The following is a 23,330-nucleotide window of genomic DNA, read 5'->3' on the forward strand; positions in this document are numbered from 1 at the left end:
GAGGGAGGGGAGGAGTGGCTCCCCTCCCCACCGATATTGGGGCCAATGATCTCCTCTCATGCTGTGACCCCTCCTGCCCCCCAAAACGGCCCCGGGGTGGGGTGTCGCAGTGATCTCTAGTTACGCCCCTGTTACATTCCTTCATTTATCACAGGTGCCAACATCTTTACTGTTGGCAAGTACTGTTCACTGCGGGAATGTTTGTTTGTTGTGTCCTGAAGTAAGCAGAATCTACACCTGGTCTCCCAGAGTGCACTGGGAGGAGAAGGCTTCATGACATCATAGCCCAGGATAAGAATTACTGGGAGTGCGGGGTTACATACCAATTTACAGCAATATTAAGATATAGGAAGTATTTCTGATGCTGAAACCAGGATAATTAATGTAAAATCGGGTATCCTGAATAATGTAATACATTATACTATATGTTGTTGTGGTGCCTCTTTGACTGACTGGTGTTACTTTTTCCAGCGAGCAATGATGCAGTTTGAATGGCACGATGGCACTGTGAAAAATGTTCATGTGGATCCTCCTTTGCTTTATGACTATCAGGTAACTAAATAGAGGTGCAGTAGGGCACCCACACCCACTGTTTAGGGTTACACAGCTAGGATGGGCCGCGGCAATGCAGGTGGGGGTGGCCACAACGTTCTGAACACTTTAGATAAAAATGGCCATGGCAGTCTTGCTGATGGAGGTGGAGCAGAGTTTTAGACCTCTAATGATTAACAGGTGAGTAGGTGAGTTATTGTCGCTGAGCCTTGTAGCTCTTAAAGAGAGTCTGAAGCGAGAATAGATCTCGCTTCAGACCTCAAAGCTAGCAGGGGCACACACGCCGCTATCCCGCGGCTTAACGGGGGTCCCTGTCCCCCCAAATCCCCTCCGTAATGCGGGGGAGCGCTTCCTGGTTGGGGCAGGGCTAACCGCCGCAGCCCTGCCCCACGCGTGTCTGTCAGACGCGTATCTCCGCCTCTCCCCCGCCCCTCTCAGTCTTCCTTCACTGAGAGGGGCGGGGGAGAGGCGGCGATGCGCGTCTGATAGACGCGCTGTGAGGCAGGGCTGCAGCCGTTAGCCCTGCCTCTAGGAAGGGCTAATCTGCGACCAAGATTTGCGGGGGGTGGGTTGGGGGGTCAGGGACCCTCGTACAGCCGCGGGATAGCGGCGTTTTAGCAGGGGCACACATGCCCCTGCTATGTATGAGAGCTGAAGCGAGATTTAGTCTCGCTTCAGTGTCTCTTTAAGGTGGCCACACACCATACAATTTTTAAAATATCTGTTCAATTTAAGAATTGCAATCAATTTTTCTGACTGATTGTAACATTTCAAAAATATGACCAATGTACCACACACCTATGTTCAATTTTTACCCAATTTTGATAAAAATGATTGGAAACTCTGACAAAATTGCTAGAGTGTGTATATTAATAAATTGACAATCCAACACACACCATACAATCTTTAGTAAGATTGAAGAAAAATATCTGGCATTCCGGATTGATTAAAATCGAAGAAAACAGGAAATCCGATCGGATTTTTCAGTCGAATGAAAAAAAAGCTTTCGATTTTTTTTCAAGAGATCCGATCGTTTTTATCAAATTGCCGTAAAATCGGATCATTTTATTGTATCGTGTGTGGCCACCTTTAAGGTGCACGAGTCACGACTAATAGTTGTCCTATGGACCGATTCCCCCACCTGAGCTGTAGATCTCTGCAGCTCGTCCAGAATCACCATGGGCCTCTTGACTGCATTTCTGATCAGTGCTCTCCTTGTTCGGCCTGTGAGTTTAGGTGCATGGTCTTATCTTGGTAGGTTTACAATTGTGCCATACTCCTTCCATTTCTGAATGATCACTTGAACAGTTCTCCGTGGGATGTTCAAGGCTTTGGAAATATTTTTGTAGAGTAAACCTGCTTTACATTTCTCAATAACTTTGTCCCTGACCTGTCTGGTGTGTTCTTTGGACTTCATGGTGTTGTTGCTCCCAATATTCTCTTAGACAACCTCTGAGGCCATCACAGAGCAGCTGTATTTGTACTGACATTAGATTACACACAGGTACACTCTATTTAGTCATTAGCACTCATCAGGCAATGTCTATGGGCAACTGACTGCACTCAGACCAAATAATTATGCACACCCCACTTTGCAGTTATTTATTTGTAAAAAATGTTTGGAATCATGTATGATTTTCATTCCACTTCTCAAGTGTACACCACTTTGTATTTGTCTTTCACGTGGAATTCCAATAAAATTGATACATGTTTGTGGCAGTAATATGACAAAATGTGGAAAACTTCAAGGGGACCGAATACTTTTGCAAGCCACTGTATGTCTTATGTAATGTAAAAAATGTATTATAAGTACCTATTAGCAATAAGCTCAATACCCCCTGAGTGAAGCATATGGGATGTACACTTGAGAAAATACAGTGGGTTCCTGTCTATGGAGGTTTCAGATTGATTTACAATAAAGGAATGGAATGATTGCAAATGTATAATCATCTATTTAATTATATTTATTATACTCAGAAACAGCTAGCCAAAGTAGCTCACACCTATAAGAAGAGAATTGACTGGCTTACCAAAGGAAGTAGAAGAATATGGGGAACATTGTGTGAAAAAAGGTGTGTTTGTGTGAGAGTATATTATTTCCTGCACTATAGCCTCTAAGATTTGTGTTAATATCAATACATTTTTGTGAAGGAAACCAAACACATGTTAAGTTTACAAACATACAAAAACATACAAAATATAAAACAAAACAAAATGATTTATTCAAATTATAATCTAAAGGTAGCCATGCATGGGTTGATTTTCCAGCAGATTTTTCATTTTAATCAAATTTGCTAGTAATCCATTCACTGACACCTCTCTAATCGATTGACTTCAATTAGCTTGATTAATGATCAGTTTTGGATTGTGTATTCATTGGTAATATGAGGGAGCAACAAGTAGTCTTTTTGTCTGGATAGCAGGCTGAATTCTACAAACAAAATATAAATATTCTTGAAACAAAACAAAATAAAACAGTAATTGATGTGAAAAGCAACAAACTTTTTTCGTTTATGTCTGGGTCCAATGTCTCATAGAAGAAATGTTTGTTGTACTTTTATTTTTATTTCTACAGAGTTGTGCTGCTGGTGGACACATCAGAAGAGAATGCCATGCACATTGTACACATCCAGCATTTTCTGAGACTTTTACTAGAGGAACAAATGGCAAACAAGGATACGTTTAACATTATAACGTGAGTGGCTGCAAGTATTTATAGCAGTGATTTGTCTATTTGGATAATCACTTTACACACCATTGCACTAACTCAGCTCTGCCTCTAGTGACTTCAAATTTTAATTGCATGGTATTTTACTAATGGGAAAATTTAGTTGATACCCCTAAAACAGACTATGGGCTTGATTCACAAAGCCGTGCTAACTCATAGCTCGGCCGCGCTATAAAAAATGTTTGTGCGCGTTCACGTAGCACAACGTGCTCAAAAGTAGGCATTGTGCTGCGTGAATGGGCTCAAACGTTTGTTATAGCGCACGTAAAGTTTTATGCGCACTAAACGCACAGCGCGGTCGTGCTATGAGTTAGCATGGCTTTGTGAATCAAGCCCTATATATCTTAACTACTTTACCACCAGGGGCGTAGAAACACGTACCGCCCCTGGTGGTACTGCCACTGTCCGTGCTCCCGCTCTCTCGTGCGTGCGCTCCCGCGCTCGTGCATGCCGCCACCCGCTCGCCCGGAGATCAATGAACGGGATAAACCGTTCCCGTTCGTTGATCTCAGCCTTCAGCAATGATCGGCTGCTTCTACGAGAAGCAGCGCGATCATTGTGAAAAAAAAAAAAGTTTCCCAATGTCCTGTAAGTGTACTTCCGACACTTACAGGTCGCATAAATAAAAAAGTACTGTGGCCATCTTGTGGCCAAATAGTAAAACTACATCCAAAAACATTTTTCATATATAAATACCTAGTTTTACATTATAAATTAACTCATTACCTCCCACACTCCACAATATTTTTTTTTGTAATAAAAAGAAAAAAAAATTATAATAAAAAAAAATACATAAATAGTTACCTTAGGGACTGAACTCTTTAAATATTTATGTCAAGAGGGTATAACACTGTTACTTTATAAACTATGGGATTGTAATTAGGGATGGACGTAAAACTGAAAAAAATGCAACTTTATTTCCAAATAAAATATTGGCGCCAAACATTGTGATAGGGACATAATTTAAACGGTGTAATAACCGGGACAAATGGGCTAATACAATACGTGGGTTTTAATTATGGAGGCATGTATTATTTTAAAACTATAATGGCCGAAAACTGAGAAATAATAATTTTTTTCCGGTTTTTTTTCTTATTCTTCCTGTTAAAATGCATTTACAGTAAAGTAGCTCATAGCAAAATGTACCACCCAAAGAAAGCCTAATTGGTGGCAGAAAAAACAAGATATAGTTCATTTCATTGCGATAAGTAATCATAAAGTTATAGACGAAGGAATGGAAGGAGCGCTGAAAGGTGAAAATTGTTCTGGTGGTTAAAGTACACTTTACCATTCTTAAGGAAAGATGGAGGCTTAATTTATGAAAGCAAAGTCTAAGCAAAGTGAAACATGTCTTCTAATAATGCATTCTGTGATCATGAAGCATAAATATTGGAGTGTAAATATGCCCTCAGTATAGTCATGTTGATCAGTAGTATTAACTAGCTACAGATGTTGTAGGCAGTGTTATGCTCATGTTAAAGTTTTTTTATTGAATGTTTTTATTTTCAGGTTTGGGAGTGATGTTAATTTCTGGAAGCCAGAAATGACCCCAGTAACTCCAGAAAACTTGCAGAGTGCTTGGAAGTAAGTCCTTCTTTGCAAAAAAAATAGTTTTAGTTTCCTCTATTAAAGTCTCATCTTATGGGAAATATGCTAAACTTATTATTATAGCTTTTGTTTAAAGAGGAGCTGTTAGGTATAGGGTCTCAGAGAAAAAAAAACACTTATATCAGTAGCTAAATATTGGCTGTACTTACATTACATATGCATGTCACTGTCCACGTTTGGATTTCACAGAATTTTTATATAGTATTATCAGACAAACATGGAACCTGCCATGAGCTGTCAGGAGCATCATTCTCTGTCTCCTATGAAGCCAATTGTGATGTCATATCCTCCCTGCTTCCTGATGATTCGACTCACAAAAAAGATCCTAATGGACAACACTACTGTGCAGTGAATATTAATTAGCCATGTGGCTAGGAACAATAACGGACTCACGCAGTATACTCTAAGGGAACGTGCTGTGAGTTAGACTGCTGTTACAAGCTGCTGTAACATGAGCCTGTAACTTCTCACTGTGAAAGCAGCCTTAGGGCGTGATAGGGAAATGAAGGGGAGGACCCAAGGTAGTGCACTGGGGAGAAGAAGCAGCCCCAGAATGCTTTGCAGTATCTGTTATGCGTCCTGCCGGCCTCCTTACGAGCATGGGAATAACAGCCTTGCTGTTCAGCACACATCAAAGTAAGAGAGATTTTTTAACTTCAGTATTGCCTTTTTGGCTTCCTTCTAAACTGTTTAACACAGGAGAATAGAGGTTTAAATTAGCTTTTGCAGCCTGACAGTTACTCTTTAAACCCAGCCTGAGCTGAATCGTAATGTTATTCAATGAAAGATCTAATCAAATCTAATTGAAGTGACCCTGTAGTAGAGTCATGCATATGAATGCACTGTTATAAACAGAAGTGTTAAATAATAACACAGATTCTGTATTTGACTCTGAACATCTTTCTTTTTCTTATCCAACCATATGAACAAGTTCTGCAGTTCACTCAAGACTGCTTAAAAAGTTCTACATAAAGACTCCTCACCTCCTTCCTTCTGATAACCAACCCTTTCTGTCCTCTACCTAGACAGCATAAGGGCTCGTTTCCACTAGTGCGGCGTGCGTCTCGTAGACGCACGCCGGCACTGAGCGGGTGGGCGGGATCGCAGGCGATTCCCATCAGCCGTGCCATGCACGGCTATGGGAATCGCAGCCTCCGCCGCGAATTCTGTGGGGGTTTCCGGCCGAATCGCTACTGCAAGCGATTCGGCCGGCGGCGCCGTTGTCCCCTATGGCAGAGTTTCCCCGCGCGATTTGCCTGCGGGGAAACTCTGCGGATTCGCGGCCGTTTCCGCGAGAGTGGAAACGGGCCCTAAGTCATTGGACACACACAAGTTAGCAAGTTCAGCTGTGACTTAAAATTTTAGCAGTAGATTTGAGCTGCAGGATTTTCACATGGCTGTGTAAGGCTTAAGAAAATAAGTTTTTCGCTATTATAAAACAATAAACACTTGTCTAAGGATGTAACACTGAGGTCCTATGCATAGATACTCCACGGGGTCACTTTAAAGTGTGCCCAAACTGACATGTGTCACAGTGGGATAAACATGGGTATGTATAGTACAAAGCCTACTTAGAACTTGCCTATGTTAATATTTGGTTGCAAGGTTTCATAAAAACAGTGCTTTATGTATTTAAATAAGGCAGTGGAACTGCAGTCAAATGTGGTGGCAGGTCTCCCAAAAAGTAAATAGAAGGCAAAATAAATTATTTTATTATTATTGTTCTACTGCCTTTAAAAATACTTATACTTAAAGCGGAATGAAACCCAGCATCACTTCTTTGCTCTAATAGATTATTTACAGCATATTATATACAGTACAACCAGCATTTTTTTTTACAGGATTTAGAAGTTCCCTGCCAGCAAAGCTGGACACACCCGAAGTGCAGATAATGCTATCTTGTATTTAATTGTACATAGCTCCCAACTGTCCGTCTTTCGGAGGGACAGTCCCTTTTTGAGAGTCATGTCCCTCTGTCCCTCTTTTCCCCTCATTTGTCCCTCTTGCAGGACTTTGTCCCTCTTTCTATATAAATATATATATTTCTATACTAAATATGTGTTTGATTGATTCTAAACTTTATTCCCACCCTTTAAATTGATATATTACTAATTTTAAAATGTTACTATGAAGGAAAATTAACCAGGATAGAAAGGACCAGTGTAGTTTGAATCTTTATGGTATGCGTAACTAGGGGCGTGGTGGGGGCGTGACCAGGGGTGTGACATGGGCGTGGCTTTAGTGTCCCTTTTCCTCATCTCAAAAAGTTGGGAGGTATGAATTGTATCAAGTGAGGAATGTAAATAAACACTTCTCTGACACTGCATGCTCTGCTGAACAAAGTCAGACAATCAGAAAGCATTTCTGCTTATGTTAGAACATGAATAAAGCAGTTATAAATAAAATGCAAAGTCATCTCTCAGAGAAAAAAAGTGTACTTTGGGAATGTATAATTTCTAAATGAATAATAATACTTATGCATAAAAGCAAATATGATAACCGTATGGCATATAAAAAGTTGGAAACTTATGTCAAGGTTGTATATCGCTGTAATGTACGTACTAGCCTTTGTGTAATGTTTGTAGGGAAATAATTATTATTTTGTTAAAAAAAAACTAACAACCCATAGTTACATGTTAAAATCAACTATAATATCTTTCTCAAGTCCAGAATTGGTGCCACAGACATTACTGGCCTGTAACCATCATCAAGCGTTACATTTCTATAACAGCCTATAGAGAGTATGGTTGCTAAGGCACAGGATGATGATGTGCCCTGTATTTTGGGGTAAATCCAAGTATGTTGACTGTAATAAAGTTGGCAGATATTACCGTAATTATTTAGTAGGTGGAAGTGGTAGCGTAGTAGATGTGCATATACTCTTCAGTGCTGTCCATACAGTTTCCATACTGCTTCCTCTGCCATGCTGTAAAGATTTTCATAAGCAGTGATGATAACAAGACAGATTAAAACCGAGAGTATTTTATTATATGTAAGTACATTTAGTAATAATATACAGCAACTAGGTTGCAATAACTTTTTATGCCAGTTGTCTGATTTAAACTAGAGAATAGTAATGTCAATGAGATGCAAATAAATTTGACTTGATACTGGATTATGCAAATTTATGCAGCAGAAAATTGGACCAATTAAATACAACTGATTTGGAATCCAATCAGTCCATTTTCAGGTTCAATCCTGCATTAACCTGTAATTATTTACATGTAATTAACCATCCCTAGAAGAGAATCAGTAGGTTGCTACAGGTACCGTAACTGCTCTTTGTACATTTAGGCCTCTTTCACAGTGGGACGATGCGTTTAATGAGACGTTAAGGTCGCATAACGTGCCCCTAATGCAACGCATTGAAAGACTATACCTTGGACGTTATAGTACATTCTTTAGCCCTGTGTTTGGTGCGCAGTTTTCGCCGCACAGTGATGGAACCAAAACGGCGCATGCGCTACATAAAAAAAAAACATTACTGAGCATGTGCAACACACATAACGCAGCAGATTTATTGCTAAACGCACAGCATGCAGCACTTTCTAAATATTGCTACACGTTACACACAACACAACGTGTGCACTGTGAATGTTGCACAGACTTAATATTGCTGTTCGTTAGTCCACGTTAAAACATTTTCTAACGTGCGACTTTAACGTCGCACTGTGAAAGAGGCCTTAATTTAAAAAAAAATGTTGTTTAGCATTTCCCGCAACACAAAGAAACAACAAAACATAGTCATAAATCAAAACCTGAAAATGGTGCAATGTAAAATGGAGAAAGGTAGAGGAAGGATGATGGAAGAGATAAAAATGTAAAATAAGAAAAAATTAAAAAATTCTGCCTGCTATCCTTGTTGTTTGCATTGATGCAGTAGCTATTTCTGTACGTTACACCCTCCCAGGTGGGTGCTGAGTCTGCAGTGTGAGGGTGGCAGGAATGTCTTGAGCGCCATTAGAAGAGCTGTTGAATTCAACTTCAGTGTTGGAGGAGATGAAGAATCACAAGGAATGTATTTATTTACTAGTGGCCTTCCAGATCAGAAACTGGTGAGTAAAAATAATGTGTAATTAGATTGGTAATGACTGCTAGTATAGGACAGCCATTCAGTTGTGCTCTTTTTTGTGTCCATCATACAGTAGGAACAAATGCTTTCTACACTGGAAGCTGATTACAATACTCAAACACTCTGCTTAGCGCCCAAGATACCAAAATAGAGAACAAAACATCCAAATTGTATATACCTCTGCAAAAAGCATGTGTGAGCATTGGCACAGCAAGTCTCCCTATAGGTGCCCATACAGGGTACGAGCAAATAGATCAATTTTCCTGTTTATTCAACCGAAACGATCGAATAGAGAAGAGATTCAAAATTATCTTTTTTTGGATTGATAAAAAACAATCAATTATTCATGTTTTTTTTAGATAAAAATCTAATTGGATGTGTTGGAAAAATCCGGTTGATTGCTTTGAAAATTGAATGGTGTATGGTAGGTTTGATAAAATTATCTAATAGATCAAAATTGTATATAAAAATTTATTTTTAAAAAAATTTGAATGGCAGTGTTTCTCAAACCTGTCCTTGTGACTCCCCAACGGTGCATGTTTTGCAGGCAACCTTACCTATGCACAGGTGGGGTAATTGGTGTCTCAGCTGGGTGGATTCCATGTAGCTGAGACACTAATTACCCCATCTGTGCATAGGTGAGGTTGCCGGCAAAACATGGACTGTTTGGTAGTCACGAGGACAGGTTTGAGGAACACTGGTGTATGGCCACCTTATGGAGAACACATCTGGGAAATCTATGCAAAAATGGGCGCCAAGAAAAAATTGCACCCAGTGTAGCCGAAATAAGGTTTTTGGCCTCACTAGCTATAAATAACCCTATTTTTACATTAAACCCTCTCTCTACCGATGCCCAACCCCACCTACCCGCTCGGATAACCATACCCAACCTTCCCACGGCTAACCTTAACCGCCTCCTTACCATGGCTAACCTCAACCACTTCCCACCTCCGTGGCGGACCCTATCTCCCCCACGCCAATCTGCTAAAAAATAAAAAAAACTGTGTTTTTCAGGGCACTCAAATTCCCCTTAACCACATAACGACCGCCCCCAGCCGATGGGCGGCGGCAAAGTCTGGGCCCAAACGACCGCAATACGCCCATCGGCGGGGGCGGCTGCGGGAGTGGCTATGCGGCGATCGCGTCATTCGTGACGCGATCAGCCGCCGGGGACTGGCTCCGCCCCCCGTTCGCCGTAACCCGCCGGCCGTTCGGAAGCGCCGGCGGGTTACTGGCATCCGGATCGCCGCTGCAACAGTGTATAATAGGCTTTGTAATGTATACAAAGCCTATTATACTGGCTGCCTCCTGCCCTGGTGGTCCCAGTGTCCGAGGGACCACCAGGGCAGGCTGCAGCCACCCTAGTCTGCACCCAAGCACACTGATTTCCCCCCCCCGCCCACTAATCGCCCACAGCACCCCTCAGACCCCCCCCTGCCCACCCCCCAGACCACTGTTTGCACCCAGTCACCCTCCTAATCACCCATCAATCACTCCCTGTCACTATCTGTCAACGCTATTTTTTTTTTAAGTCCCTAATCTGCCCCCTACTCCCTCCTGATCACCCCCCCACCCCTCAGATTCTCCCCAGACCCCCCCCAGACCCCCCCCCCCCGTGTACTGTATGCATCTATCCCCCCTGATCACCTGTCAATCACCTGTCAATCACCTGTCAATCACCTGTCAATCACCCGTCAATCACCCCCTGTCACTGCCACCCATCAATCAGCCCCTGATCTGCCCCTTGCGGGCAATCTGATCACCCCCCCACACCAATAGATCGCCCGCAGATCCGACATCAGATCACCTCCCAAATCCATTGTTTACATCTATTCTCTCCTCTAAACACCCACTAATTACCCATCAATCACCCCCTATCACCACCTGTCACTGTTACCCATCAGATTAGACCCTAATCTGCCCCTTGCGGGCACCCAATCACCTGCCCACACGCTCAGATTGCCCTCAGACCCCCCCCTTATCAATTCGCCCGTGCAATATTTACATCTGTTCTCCCCTGTAATAACCCACTGATTACCTGTCAATCACCCATCAATCACCCCCTGTCACTGCCACCCATCAATCACCCCCTGTCACTGCCACCCATCAATCAGCCCCTAACCTGCCCCTTGCGGGCAATCTGATCACCCACCCACACCAATAGATCGCCCGCAGATCCGACATCAGATCACCTCCCAAATCCATTGTTTACATCTATTCTCTCCTCTAAACACCCACTAATTACCCATCAATCACCCCCTATCACCACCTGTCACTGTTACCCATCAGATTAGACCCTAATCTGCCCCTTGCGGGCACCCAATCACCTGCCCACACGCTCAGATTGCCCTCAGACCCCCCCCTTATCAATTCGCCCGTGCAATATTTACATCTGTTCTCCCCTGTAATAACCCACTGATTACCTGTCAATCACCCATCAATCACCCCCTGTCACTGCCACCCATCAATCACCCCCTGTCACTGCCACCCATCAATCAGCCCCTAACCTGCCCCTTGCGGGCAATCTGATCACCCACCCACACCAATAGATCGCCCGCAGATCCGACATCAGATCACCTCCCAAATCCATTGTTTACATCTATTCTCTCCTCTAAACACCCACTAATTACCCATCAATCACCCCCTATCACCACCTGTCACTGTTACCCATCAGATTAGACCCTAATCTGCCCCTTGCGGGCACCCAATCACCTGCCCACACGCTCAGATTGCCCTCAGACCCCCCCCTTATCAATTCGCCCGTGCAATATTTACATCTGTTCTCCCCTGTAATAACCCACTGATTACCTGTCAATCACCCATCAATCACCCCCTGTCACTGCCACCCATCAATCACCCCCTGTCACTGCCACCCATCAATCAGCCCCTAACCTGCCCCTTGCGGGCAATCTGATCACCCACCCACACCAATAGATCGCCCGCAGATCCGACATCAGATCACCTCCCAAATCCATTGTTTACATCTATTCTCTCCTCTAAACACCCACTAATTACCCATCAATCACCCCCTATCACCACCTGTCACTGTTACCCATCAGATTAGACCCTAATCTGCCCCTTGCGGGCACCCAATCACCCGCCCACACCTCAGAACGCCCTCAGACCCCAGCCCTGATCACCTCGCCAGTGCATTGCTTGCATCTATTTCCCCCCTCTAATCACACCTTGAGACACCCATCAATCACCTCCTGTCACCCCCTAGCACACCTACCCATCAGATCAGGCCCTAATTTGCCCCGTGTGGGCTCCTGATCACTCGGCCAAACCCTCAGATCCCCCTCAGACCCCCTTCCGATCACCTCCCCAGTGCATTGATTGCATCTATTTTCCCCTCTAACCGCCCCCTGAGACACCCATCAATCACCTCCTGTCACCCCCCTAGCACTCCTATCCATCAGATCAGGCCCAATACATCCTGTCATCTAAGAGGCCACCCTGCTTATGACCGATTCCACAAAATTTGCCCCCTCATAGACCACCTGTCATCAAAATTTGCAGATGCTTATACCCCTGAACAGTCATTTTGAGAAATTTGGTTTCCAGACTACTCACAGTTTTGGGCCCGTAAAATGCCAGGGCAGTATAGGAACCCCACAAGTGACCCCATTTTAGAAAGAAGACACCCCAAGGTATTCTGTTAGGTGTATGATGAGTTCATAGAATATTTTATTTTTTGTCAAAAGTTAGCGGAAATTGGATTGTTATTGTTTTTTTCACAAAGTGTCATTTTTCACTAACTTGTGAGAAAAAATAAAATCTTCTATGAACTCACCATACCCCTAACGGAATACCTTGGGGTGTCTTCTTTCTAAAATGGGGTCACTTGTGGGGTTCCTATACTGCCCTGGCATTTTAGGGGCCCTAAACCGTGAGGAGTAGTCTAGAAAACAAATGCCTCAAAATGACCTGTGAATAGGACGTTGGGCCCCTTAGCGCACCTAGGCTGCAAAAAAGTGTCACACATGTGGTATCGCCATACTCAGGAGAAGTAGTATAATGTGTTTTGTGGTGTATTTTTACACATACCCATGCTGGGTGGGAGAAATCTCTCTGTAAATGGACAATTGTGTGTAAAAAAAATCAAAAATGTGTCATTTACAGAGATATTTCTCCCACCCAGCATGGTTATATGTAAAAATACACCACAAAACACATTATACTACTTCTTCTGAGTACGGCGATACCACATGTGTGACACTTTTTTGCAGCCTAACTGTGCTAAGGGGCCCAAAGTCCAATGAGTACCTTTAGGATTTCACAGGTCATTTTGAGACATTTGGGTTCAAGACTACTCCTCACGGTTTAGGGCCCCTAAAATGCCAGGGCAGTATAGGAACCCCACAAGTGACCCCATTTTAGAAAGAAGACACCCCAAGGTATTCTTTTAGGTGTATGATGAGTTCATAGAAGATTTTATTTTTTGTCACAAGTTAGCGGAAATTGATATGTATTGTTTTTTTTTTCACAAAGTGTCATTTTCCGCTAACTTGTGACAAAAAAAAAATCTTCTATGAACTCACCATACTCCTAACAGAATACCTTGGGGTGTCTTCTTTCTAAAATGGGGTCACTTGTGGGGTTCCTATACTGCCCTGGCATTTTAGGGGCCCTAAACCGTGAGGAGTAGTCTAGAATCCAAATGCCTCAAAATGACCTGTGAATAGGACGTTAGGCCCCTTAGCGCACCTAGGTTGCAAAAAAGTGTCACACATGTGGTATCGCCGTACTCAGAAGAAGTAGTATAATGTGTTTTGGGGTGTATTTTTATACATACCCATGCTGGGTGGGAGAAATCTCTCTGTAAATGGACAATTGTGTGTAAAAAAAATCAAATAATTGTCATTTACAGAGATATTTCTCCCACCCAGCATGGGTATGTGTAAAAATACACCCCAAAACACATTATACTACTTCTCCTGAGTACGGCGGTACCACATGTGTGGCACTTTTTTGCACCCTAAGTGCGCTAAGGGGCCCAAAGTCCAATGAGTACCTTTAGGATTTCACAGGTCATTTTGCCACATTTGGTTTCAAGACTACTCCTCACGGTTTAGGGCCCCTAAAATGCCAGGGCAGTATAGGAACCCCACAAATGACTCCATTTTAGAAAGAAGACACCCCAAGGTATTCCGTTAGGAGAATGGCGAGTTCATAGAAGATTTTATTTTTTGTCACAAGTTAGCGGAAAATGACACTTTGTGAAAAAAAACAATTACAATCAATTTCCGCTAACTTGTGACAAAAAAAAAAAATCTTCTATGAACTCACCATACATCTAACGGAATACCTTGGGGTGTCTTCTTTCTAAAATGGGGTAATTTGTGGGGTTCCTATACTGTCCTGGCATTTTAGGGGCCCTAAACCGTGAGGAGTAGTCTTGAAACGAAATTTCTCAAAATGACCTGTGAAATCCTAAAGGTACTCATTGGACTTTGGGCCCCTTAGCGCAGTTAGGGTGCAAAAAAGTGCCACACATGTGGTATCGCCGTACTCAGGAGAAGTAGTATAATGTGTTTTGGGGTGTATTTTTCCACATACCCATGCTGAGTGGGAGAAATATCTCTATAAATAGACAATTGTGTGTAAAAAAAATAAAAAAATTGTCATTTACGGAGATATTTCTCCCACCCAGCATGTGTATGTGTAAAAATACACCCCAAAACACATTATACTACTTTTCCTGAGTACGGCAATACCACATGTGTGGCACTTTTTTGCGGCCTAACTGCGCTAAGGGGCCCAAAGTCCAATGAGCATCTTTAGGCTTTACAGGGGTGCTTACAATTAGGCACCCCCCAAATGCCAGGACAGTAAACACACCCCACAAATGACCCCATTCTGGAAAGTAGACACTTCAAGGTATTCAGAGAGGAGCATAGTGAGTCCGTGGCAGATTTCATTTTTTTTTGTCGCAAGTTAGAAGAAATGGAAACTTTTTTTTTTTTTTTTTTTTGTCACAAACTGTCATTTTCCGCTAACTTGTGACAAAAAATAAAATCTTCTATGAACTCACCATGCCTCTCACTGAATACTTTGGGATGTCTTCTTTCCAAAATGGGGTCATTTGGGGGGTATTTGTACTATCCTGGAATTTTAGCCCCTCATGAAACATGACAGGTGCGCAGAAAAGTCAGAGATGCTTGAAAATGGGAAAATTCACTTTTGGCACCATAGTTTGTAAACGCTATAACTTTTACCCAATCCAATAAATATACACTGAATGTTTTTTTTTTTATCAAAGACATGTAGCAGAATAACTTTCGCGCTCAAATGTATAGGAAATTTTACTTTATTTGAAAAATGTCAGCACAGAAAGTTAAAAAAGTCATTTTTTTGACAAAATTCATGTCTTTTTTGATGAATATAATAAAAAGTAAAACTCGCAGCAGCAATCAAATAGCATCAAAAGAAAGCTGTATTAGTGACAAGAAAAGGAGGTAAAATTCATTTAGGTGGTAGGTTTTATGACCGAGCAATAAACCGTGAAAGCTGCAGTGGTCTGAATGGAGAAAAAGGCTCTGGTCCTTAAGGGGCGAAAAGACTGTGGTCCCGAAGTGGTTAAAGTTAATTTTTGAATAGGCGCCCCCAAACTTCTGCCAATAGCAGTCGCCCAAATTTCCATCTGGCTTGCTTACTACAGCAGTTCTTAACTGCAGCGACAGAAGTGTTAACAGATCACTAACTAAACTCATTAAAGCTATTATCAGGCTCAAGGGTTACCTGTTGCATGCACAAAGTCGCAGAAGGGCTGTGTGCGAGTATTACTGCAGCCCACTTGTATCACCAGTGAAATGATAGTTCTGAGGAATTCAAATACCAAGTACTTTCTTCTGTGTGGGATGAAAATCTACCTACGGACTTAGAGTTTAAAGGAAATATTAAAATACTTCTCTTTAGCACAAATATGAATATTTCAGCAATTTTTTCAAGAATTATAATACAACCGTTCCTTTGTGAGAACTTACAGTATGCATCAATGGACCAATAAATATGTTTTGTAGGGAATTCAAATAAACCCCACCGGAGCTTAACTTTATTTGCTATTCACTATTCCTACTGGTCAAGATAATTGGGCAAATGGTAGTACGTATTCCCATGGGAGCCAGTGAATGGCTGCTGTTTTATCTTAAAGGGAAGGTTCAGGGAGGGTGGAGAAAAAATAAAAATCAATTTCCACTTACCTGAGGCTTCCTCCAGCCCGTGGCAGGCAGGAGGTGCCCTCGCCGCCGCTCCGCAGGCTCCCGGTGGTCTCCGGTGGCCGACCTGGCCAGGCCGGCTGCCAGGTCGGGCTCTTCTGCGCTCCAAGTCCTGGTACTTCTGCGTCCCACGCCGGCGTGCTGACGTCATCGGACGTCCGCCGGGCTGTACTGCGCATGCGCAGAACTACTGCGCATGCGCAGTACAGCCCGGCGGACGTCCGATGCCGTCAGCGCGCCGGCGTGGGACGCAGAAGTACCAGGACTTGGAGCGCAGAAGAGCCCGACCTGGCAGCCGGCCTGGCCAGGTCGGGTCGGCCACCGGAGACCACCGGGAGCCTGCGGAGCGGCGGCGAGGGCACCTCCTGCCTGCCACGGGCTGGAGGAAGCCCCAGGTAAGTGGAAATTGATTTTTATTTTTTCTCCACCCTCCCTGAACCTTCCCTTTAAAGGGAATATCCGAGCTAAAAAAAAAAGGACATCTACTTACCCTGGGCTTCCTCCAGCCCCTACCAGCCGCTATGTCCCTCCCCACAGCTCTGCTCTCAGCCGCTGGCTCCCGCTCCCCAACGATGCAGAGGCCGCCAGGTCATCCTCTTCTGCGCCTGCATGCTGTCAATCACTCGCATGTGGTGTGGAGTGTACTTTGCAGGTGCAGAACGAGGGACATAGCGGCTGCTAGGGGTTGGAGGAAGCCCAGGGTAAGTAGATGTCCTTTTTCTTTTAGCTTGGATATTACCTTTAAAGGAGAACTCCATGAAGTGTCAATGGATTGTGCATTTAAAGAGACTCCGTAACAAAAATTGCATCCTGTTTTTTATCATCCTACAAATTCCATATTCTATTCTAAAGTGTTCTGGCTTACTGCAGCACTTTGTACTATCACAGTCTCTGTAATAAATCAATGTATCTTTCCCTTGTCAGACTTGTCAGCCTGTGTCTGGAAGGCTGCCAAGTTCTTCAGTGTTGTGGTTCTGCTATGAACTCCCCCCTCAGGGGGGAAAGAAACACACAAATGATCTCTTGAGATTCAAAAGGAAGGGTGTATACAGCCTGCTTGTGTATGGATGTATTTTTTATGTGTGTACATACTGTACATCAACCTACTTCCTGTTTTGGTGGCCATTTTGTTTGTTTATAAACAGACTTTTTAAAACTGTTTTTAACCACTTTTAATGCGGCGGGGAGCGGCGAAATTGTGACAGAGGGGAATAGGAGATGTCCCCTAACGCACTGGTATGTTTACTTTTGTGCGATTTTAACAATACAGATTCTCTTTAATGGATATGACATTTATAACTTTTGACATTTTGGGCAAATCCTGTGCAATAATGTAAAGCTGTAAAAACATTATACAGGTTGCCATCTTATGATTTCTCCATGTCTATTTTTTCTTTTCCTAATGTTTATTTGGTCATTAGACAAAATAGAGTCTGGATAGATAACACCATTGGTTATCTCCCCAGGGCAAGCCTGGATGGGTTGTACCTAGATTGTGTCTGTTTCCTTTTAACACATCCTAGATTTCACTTTTCAGGAGTCCTATTACCAGTTTAACCAGATTAAACTGGAAACTGTGATAATTTAAGTAAAAATAATTGTTTGAGAGTAAACTGGTGGCAAATATATATACTTAAAGTGAACCTCCGGACTAAAAATCTACTCAGCAGAACTGAAAAGGCTTGATGTTTCTTTAACAGTTTCACAGCATCAGAACTTTATTTTTCTTACCAAAGCATCATTTTTAGCTGTATTTTTAGCTAAGCTCCACCCATCAAAGAAAACTGCCTGGGCTTTTTTCCCCTGATGCTATGCAGAGCATGATGGGATTTCCTATGTTGTTGTTCACGTTGCCTAGCAACTGGGAGGGGTGATCAGGACACAGGACAGTTGGAACTGTGTCTCATGCTCCCTGTCACCTCCTTTCAACCAAATAGATGGCTGCCATCATGAAATCAAACATTTGCCTGTTCTTTTAGAACAGGGTGGGTAAGAGTATATTACCTATCTATTTTAATTAACATAACTAATGTAACTTAATGACAGTTTGTTTGTTTAGGCTTAAGTTCCTCCTTAACAGCCTAGCCACCTCAACAGTGCAGGCTGCTGCCACTAACCAGGCTCTACTGAGTCTCAGTGCTTGGCCAGAATTCATGGTGTGGAAGACCAGTCACTATCCTCCCTCCCACCCAGGCAGGGCCGGCCCTAGACTTTTTGCTGCCTGAGGCAAAATTGGAAGAAAAAAAAAAATCGCCGCCCCCCCCAGCCGCGGGGGGTGGGGGGGTGGGGGGGGGGGTACGAGCTGGAGGGGTAGCTGGCAGAAAGGGGGTATTGGGCCTAGCGGTGGGGAGGGGGGTCGGACCCCCTCCCTCACCTGGGTCCCCCGATCTGCGCTCCTCCTCCAGCGTTAAGTACCAGCCTGCATATGATGAAGAGGCAACGTGCGGGGGAATCACTCACCTCTTCCGCTTTCCATCATGCGCTCCTCTGACGTCACTTCCTGCAAGGCCGTCCACTTACAATACAGTGGGCGGTGTTGCCGGAAGGGACGTCAGTGGAGCACACGATGGAACGCGGAAGAGGTGAGTGATTCCCCCGCCCGTTGCCTCTTCATCATATGCAGGCTAGTACTTAACGCTGGAGGAGGATCGCAGATCGGGGGACCCAGGCGAGGGGGGGGGGTCCGACCCCCTCCCTACCGCTAGGCCCAATACCCCCTCTCTGCCAGCTACCCCTCCAGCTCGGCGGGCGGGCCCAGCATCCATGGACAGGCGGGTGCCGCCCCCCCAGATCTGCCGCCTGAGGCAAATGTTTCACCCCGCCTCATGAGCGGGCCGGCCCTGCACCCAGGGGCCTAACTAGAGGGGAGCAGTCCCACCAATCGCAGGGGGCCCCAAAGCTGTTGGGGGTTCCAACTATTAACCTTCAATTCCTCCAGTACTGGGGACTATACTTCACCAGTACTGGGGACTATACTTCAGATCAGCTGTTTCTGGGTCTACATTTGACATAGGTGTGAAGATCATGATGGCAACCCTTATTTTATGACCCTTGTTACATGTGCCCCAAGGCCATGGAGGGTACCATGGGGAGGCAAGGGTGGGGGTTTGAATATTGGGGGGGTCCCATCAAAGTTTTGCTGGGCCCCCCATGAATTGTAGTTACGCCACTGCTCCCACCCATGCTATACTTCCACCTCGGATTCTCACCCTACCATGGGGATTCCGCAATGAGAACCGCTAGTGCTGCTAAGATAATACACCTGTAAAGTGTGTCGTTTTACTCCCTTTAACTGTGCTACATTACAATTTCACATTTTTGTTAAAGGGACTCCGAGCAGTGCAGAAACTATGGAAAGATGCATATCATTTTAAAGCTCTCTTTCTCCTCTTTCCAATGATATATAAACCACCACCCTACGCCTTTTAGTTTTCGCTATTTTCGCGATTGAAATCGCAGTCGCTGCAATTTCAATCGCGAAAATAGCAAAAACTAAAAGGCGTAGGGCGGCGGTTTGTATATCATTGGAAAGAGGAGAAAGAGAGCTTTAAAGTGATATGCATCTTTCCATAGTTTCTGCACTGCTCGGAGTCCCTTTAAGAAAATTGAATTATGCTTTTCATGAAATCCAATTGACAGTTACCTGCAGTCACAAATTGTTGCCAGTAATATGAATGATACACAGTATATTCTTTTCTTCTCCCTACAGAATGTATTGTCTGCTTACTTGTCTGAAGCTGCCTCTGGCTGTGATCTGCAGATGCATGTCTGCCTGTTTACCATTAGTGATGACAGCCCTGATCCCAGCATCAGTGACAGGAATGACACAGTCAGTGTTCTGCAAGAGTTGGCTCATGTCACTAATGGAAGGTTTCACTGGTTTGCTGACAAAGGTAATCATGCAGCTGAAATGTGCGCATCAGCAATGGAAGCGATTGACTAAAGATGTGCGGTGAAGTAAATTTCTAAAATTCAGTTGCCCGCAAGGGATTTCTATTTTGTTTTCTATTATGCCAATATTTTGATGGGAACCCATGGTTTTCACATACACAGGGCTCCTAAAGCATTTTTTTTTACATCTTTTCAGGGATTATTGAAAATGATGACATCACCTATCTTGTATCAGAAATGGAAAAAGCTGTTAACTACTCCAAAAAGGTCAGTACATTCCTTGCGTTGATTAGGTATTTGCAGCTCACTCAGTGCAGATTTCTTCTGTGTCCCAGTAATATAGAGGCTAAATTTTCATTTATCTTATGATTACCAAGGCCTTAAATGTCTGAGACAGGAATGTCAAACCGGTCCTACGAGGGCCGAGGTCCTCATGACACCTATGGTCTAAGAGCACCCAGTGGGCCTAACCCATAACAATCAATAGATTTTAATATTCCTTGTTCACACTGTGCATAGGCTTCATATGTTATGACAATGTTTTCGTTCTGTATTGATAGATCATGTTTTTTGTAATACTATGCACATTGGGTCAGGTATACTTGTGTAAGATGTAATTCATTTTATAGGTGTGTGTATATATTTGAAAGCTTTATATATGGTCATACTTGATATAGCTTAAAGGGGAACTGAAGAGAGAGGTATATGGAGGCTGTCATGTTTATTTCCTTTTAATCAATACCAGTTGCCTGGCAGCCCTGCTGGTCTATTTCTCTGAAGTAGTATCTGATTAAAACCAGAAACAAGCATGCAGCTAATCTTGTCAGATCAGACTTATAAGTCTGAACCACTGAAACACCTGATCTGCTGCATGCTTGTTCAGGGGCTATGGCTAATAGTATTAGAGGCAGAGGATCAGCAGGGCTGCCAGGCAACTGGTATTGTCTAAAAGGAAATAAACATGACAACCTCCATATACCTCTCTCTTCAGTTCCCCTTTAAAGTCCGATGAAGAGATTGTATTTGTGCATTAAAATTTACTGGGTACATGAACTAAGGAAATAAATAAATGGTGGCCATACCAGTTGTTTCTTTCATGCCCCCCAAAACTCTGTGGCTCCTCAGCTTTGGCCACTTCCCTTCCGTCTTAGTGCTGTGTATTTTTAAAACTCTGAACTAAGTCAGAGCAAGGGTGCATACTATGTCCTCTCTGCATGCCTTCCTTGATCTCACTTCAGAATGGCTGTACACAGCAGCTGCACACAGCCAGAAAGAGGCCGCGCAATTGGATGGCGCATACGTGCTTCAGGCAAGCACGGAGGGGGCAGAACATTAAGATGGAGGGGAGGCCAGAGAAGCTGAGGACCCATGGAGATTATAGGGGCATGGAAGAAGGCCCAGAAATGCTAAACCTCATATATTTCCTTTTAGTTCAGGTGTGCTTTAGGGCTCGTTTCCACTTGTGCGATTCTTCCATGATTCCCACAAACAAATTCAGACGGGAATTGCAGTCTATTTAAATTAATAGGCTACTTACGAATTTGTGTATCAGGGAAAAAACAGACGTTGGCAGCATGATTTCACATAACATATGTGATTACCCATAGCTATGCATGCCATGGCCAGAGGGAATGGCAAGCATACTCACCTCTGAGACGCACACCAGGGCAAGTAGTAATGGACCCTAAAGGATACCTGAGGCGAGAGGGAAATGGAGTGTGCCATATTTATTTCCTTGTAAACAAAACCATGTGCATGGCAGTCCTGCTGATCTCCTTGGCTGCAGTGTTGTCTGAATCACACACCTGAAACAAGCATGTGGCTAATACAGTCAGACTTCAGTCAACCATCCAATCGGCATGCTCGTTTGTGATCTATGGATAAAAGTATTAAGGGGCCCATACACTTATAGATTTTCCCACCGGTATACAGCAGATTCGATCACTGTGATCGAATCTGCTGTGAAATCGTTGCGCAAATGCTGACCAAACGATCGATTTCTGTCCGAAATCGAATGTTCCCATCGATCCGTCCATGCGGAAGATTTTGCTCGATCGCCAGCCGGTCGGGAGTGCGCCGATAGCGGCGTTTGAATGTCCGACGTCTGACAACCGACGCCAGCGGAGCAGATACATTACCTGCTTCGTCGGCGCGTATCCTCGCTGTCACCGCTGCTCCTTCTCCACTGGGCTCCGGCAGGCTTCACTTCTTCCTGTCCTGACAGGAAGTTTAAACAGTAGTGGCAGCAGCGGTAGCTTCACAGATGGTGAATCGATTTCATGCTGAAATCGATTTACAATCTGTTTGCAGTAAGGCAGCCATACGATCCCTCTCTGATCAATTTCGATCAGAGAGGGATTTATCTGTTGGTCGATCTGATGGCAAATCGACCAGTGTATGGCCACCTTTAGAGTTAGAGGATCAGCAGGACAACCATTTAATTTGTATTGTTTAAAAGGATAAGGCAGCCTCCATATTCCTCTAACTTCAGGTGTGCTTTCAGCTTGATAGATAGATAGATAGATAGATAGATAGGTAGATAGATAGATAGATAAACATAAAGATACACATATACAATTGTTTACAACACCATATTAAGAGCTATAGTGCTGCAAGGACTCTACTTATATAATCTAATTATTTGATCTGCCTCAATGTAAGTGACTGTTTTGCTTTGAAACAGACAAACTTGAGTTGTAATCTGATGAGCTGTGCTTAACCTTACAGTGTGCTTTTTTGGTCGAATCATTAAAATCTCGCACTGGAAATAAGGACGAGAACCAGATGTCTCTGGAAGAAGATATAGTGGCGCCATTCCAATTGGAGAAACTCAAACCAAAAAAACTCCCACTTCCAAAGCCAACTGCTCTGACACTGGCTCGAATGGTATGCAAGACAGGTTTCATTACTAGCTATGTGTTATGGTGTTGTTTTTAGGTGAACACCCTGTGATGAAAGTAAGGTGTTTTTTTAACTAGTCATTTTATCCCCAAATTGCATCTTTCTCTAGAACACAGCTTTTCAAATGAGGCAGAGCACTGACTATACAGATGTCCAGCTTAGTATTTATGAAAGTCTGCTGAAATGACTAAAGCTTCATGGCGTCATGATTTGACATCTACCAGCTGCATTCATGACAGATTTCAGGGATCAGAGTCCGGTCTCATGACGTCCAGAAAAGATGTCATTTATCTGATATTTCTGCAGCAATAACTCCTTGCAGATCATAGAAGAGAGAGTCAGCAGTGTTGAGGCCCACCTT

The 23,330-nt window shown here is 43.5% G+C and overlaps 1 protein-coding gene across 2 annotated transcripts in view; it reads left to right on the forward strand.

Annotated features, from left to right (window-relative positions):
- VWA3A (von Willebrand factor A domain containing 3A) overlaps nt 1–23,330 on the forward strand; it is a 172,044-nt gene that overhangs the window by 92,314 nt on the left and 56,400 nt on the right. For both annotated transcript variants that reach the window (XM_068244821.1, XM_068244822.1), the window contains exons 15-22: nt 472–552; nt 2,530–2,624; nt 3,128–3,247; nt 4,790–4,864; nt 8,799–8,943; nt 19,887–20,070; nt 20,265–20,335; nt 22,796–22,954. In XM_068244821.1, coding sequence (XP_068100922.1) covers nt 472–552; nt 2,530–2,624; nt 3,128–3,247; nt 4,790–4,864; nt 8,799–8,943; nt 19,887–20,070; nt 20,265–20,335; nt 22,796–22,954 — 930 coding nt within the window. The remainder of the gene's footprint in view (nt 1–471; nt 553–2,529; nt 2,625–3,127; nt 3,248–4,789; nt 4,865–8,798; nt 8,944–19,886; nt 20,071–20,264; nt 20,336–22,795; nt 22,955–23,330) is intronic.

The sequence above is a fragment of the Hyperolius riggenbachi genome, chromosome 7 (genome assembly GCF_040937935.1).
Source record: "Hyperolius riggenbachi isolate aHypRig1 chromosome 7, aHypRig1.pri, whole genome shotgun sequence".
Classification (NCBI taxonomy): domain Eukaryota; kingdom Metazoa; phylum Chordata; class Amphibia; order Anura; family Hyperoliidae; genus Hyperolius; species Hyperolius riggenbachi.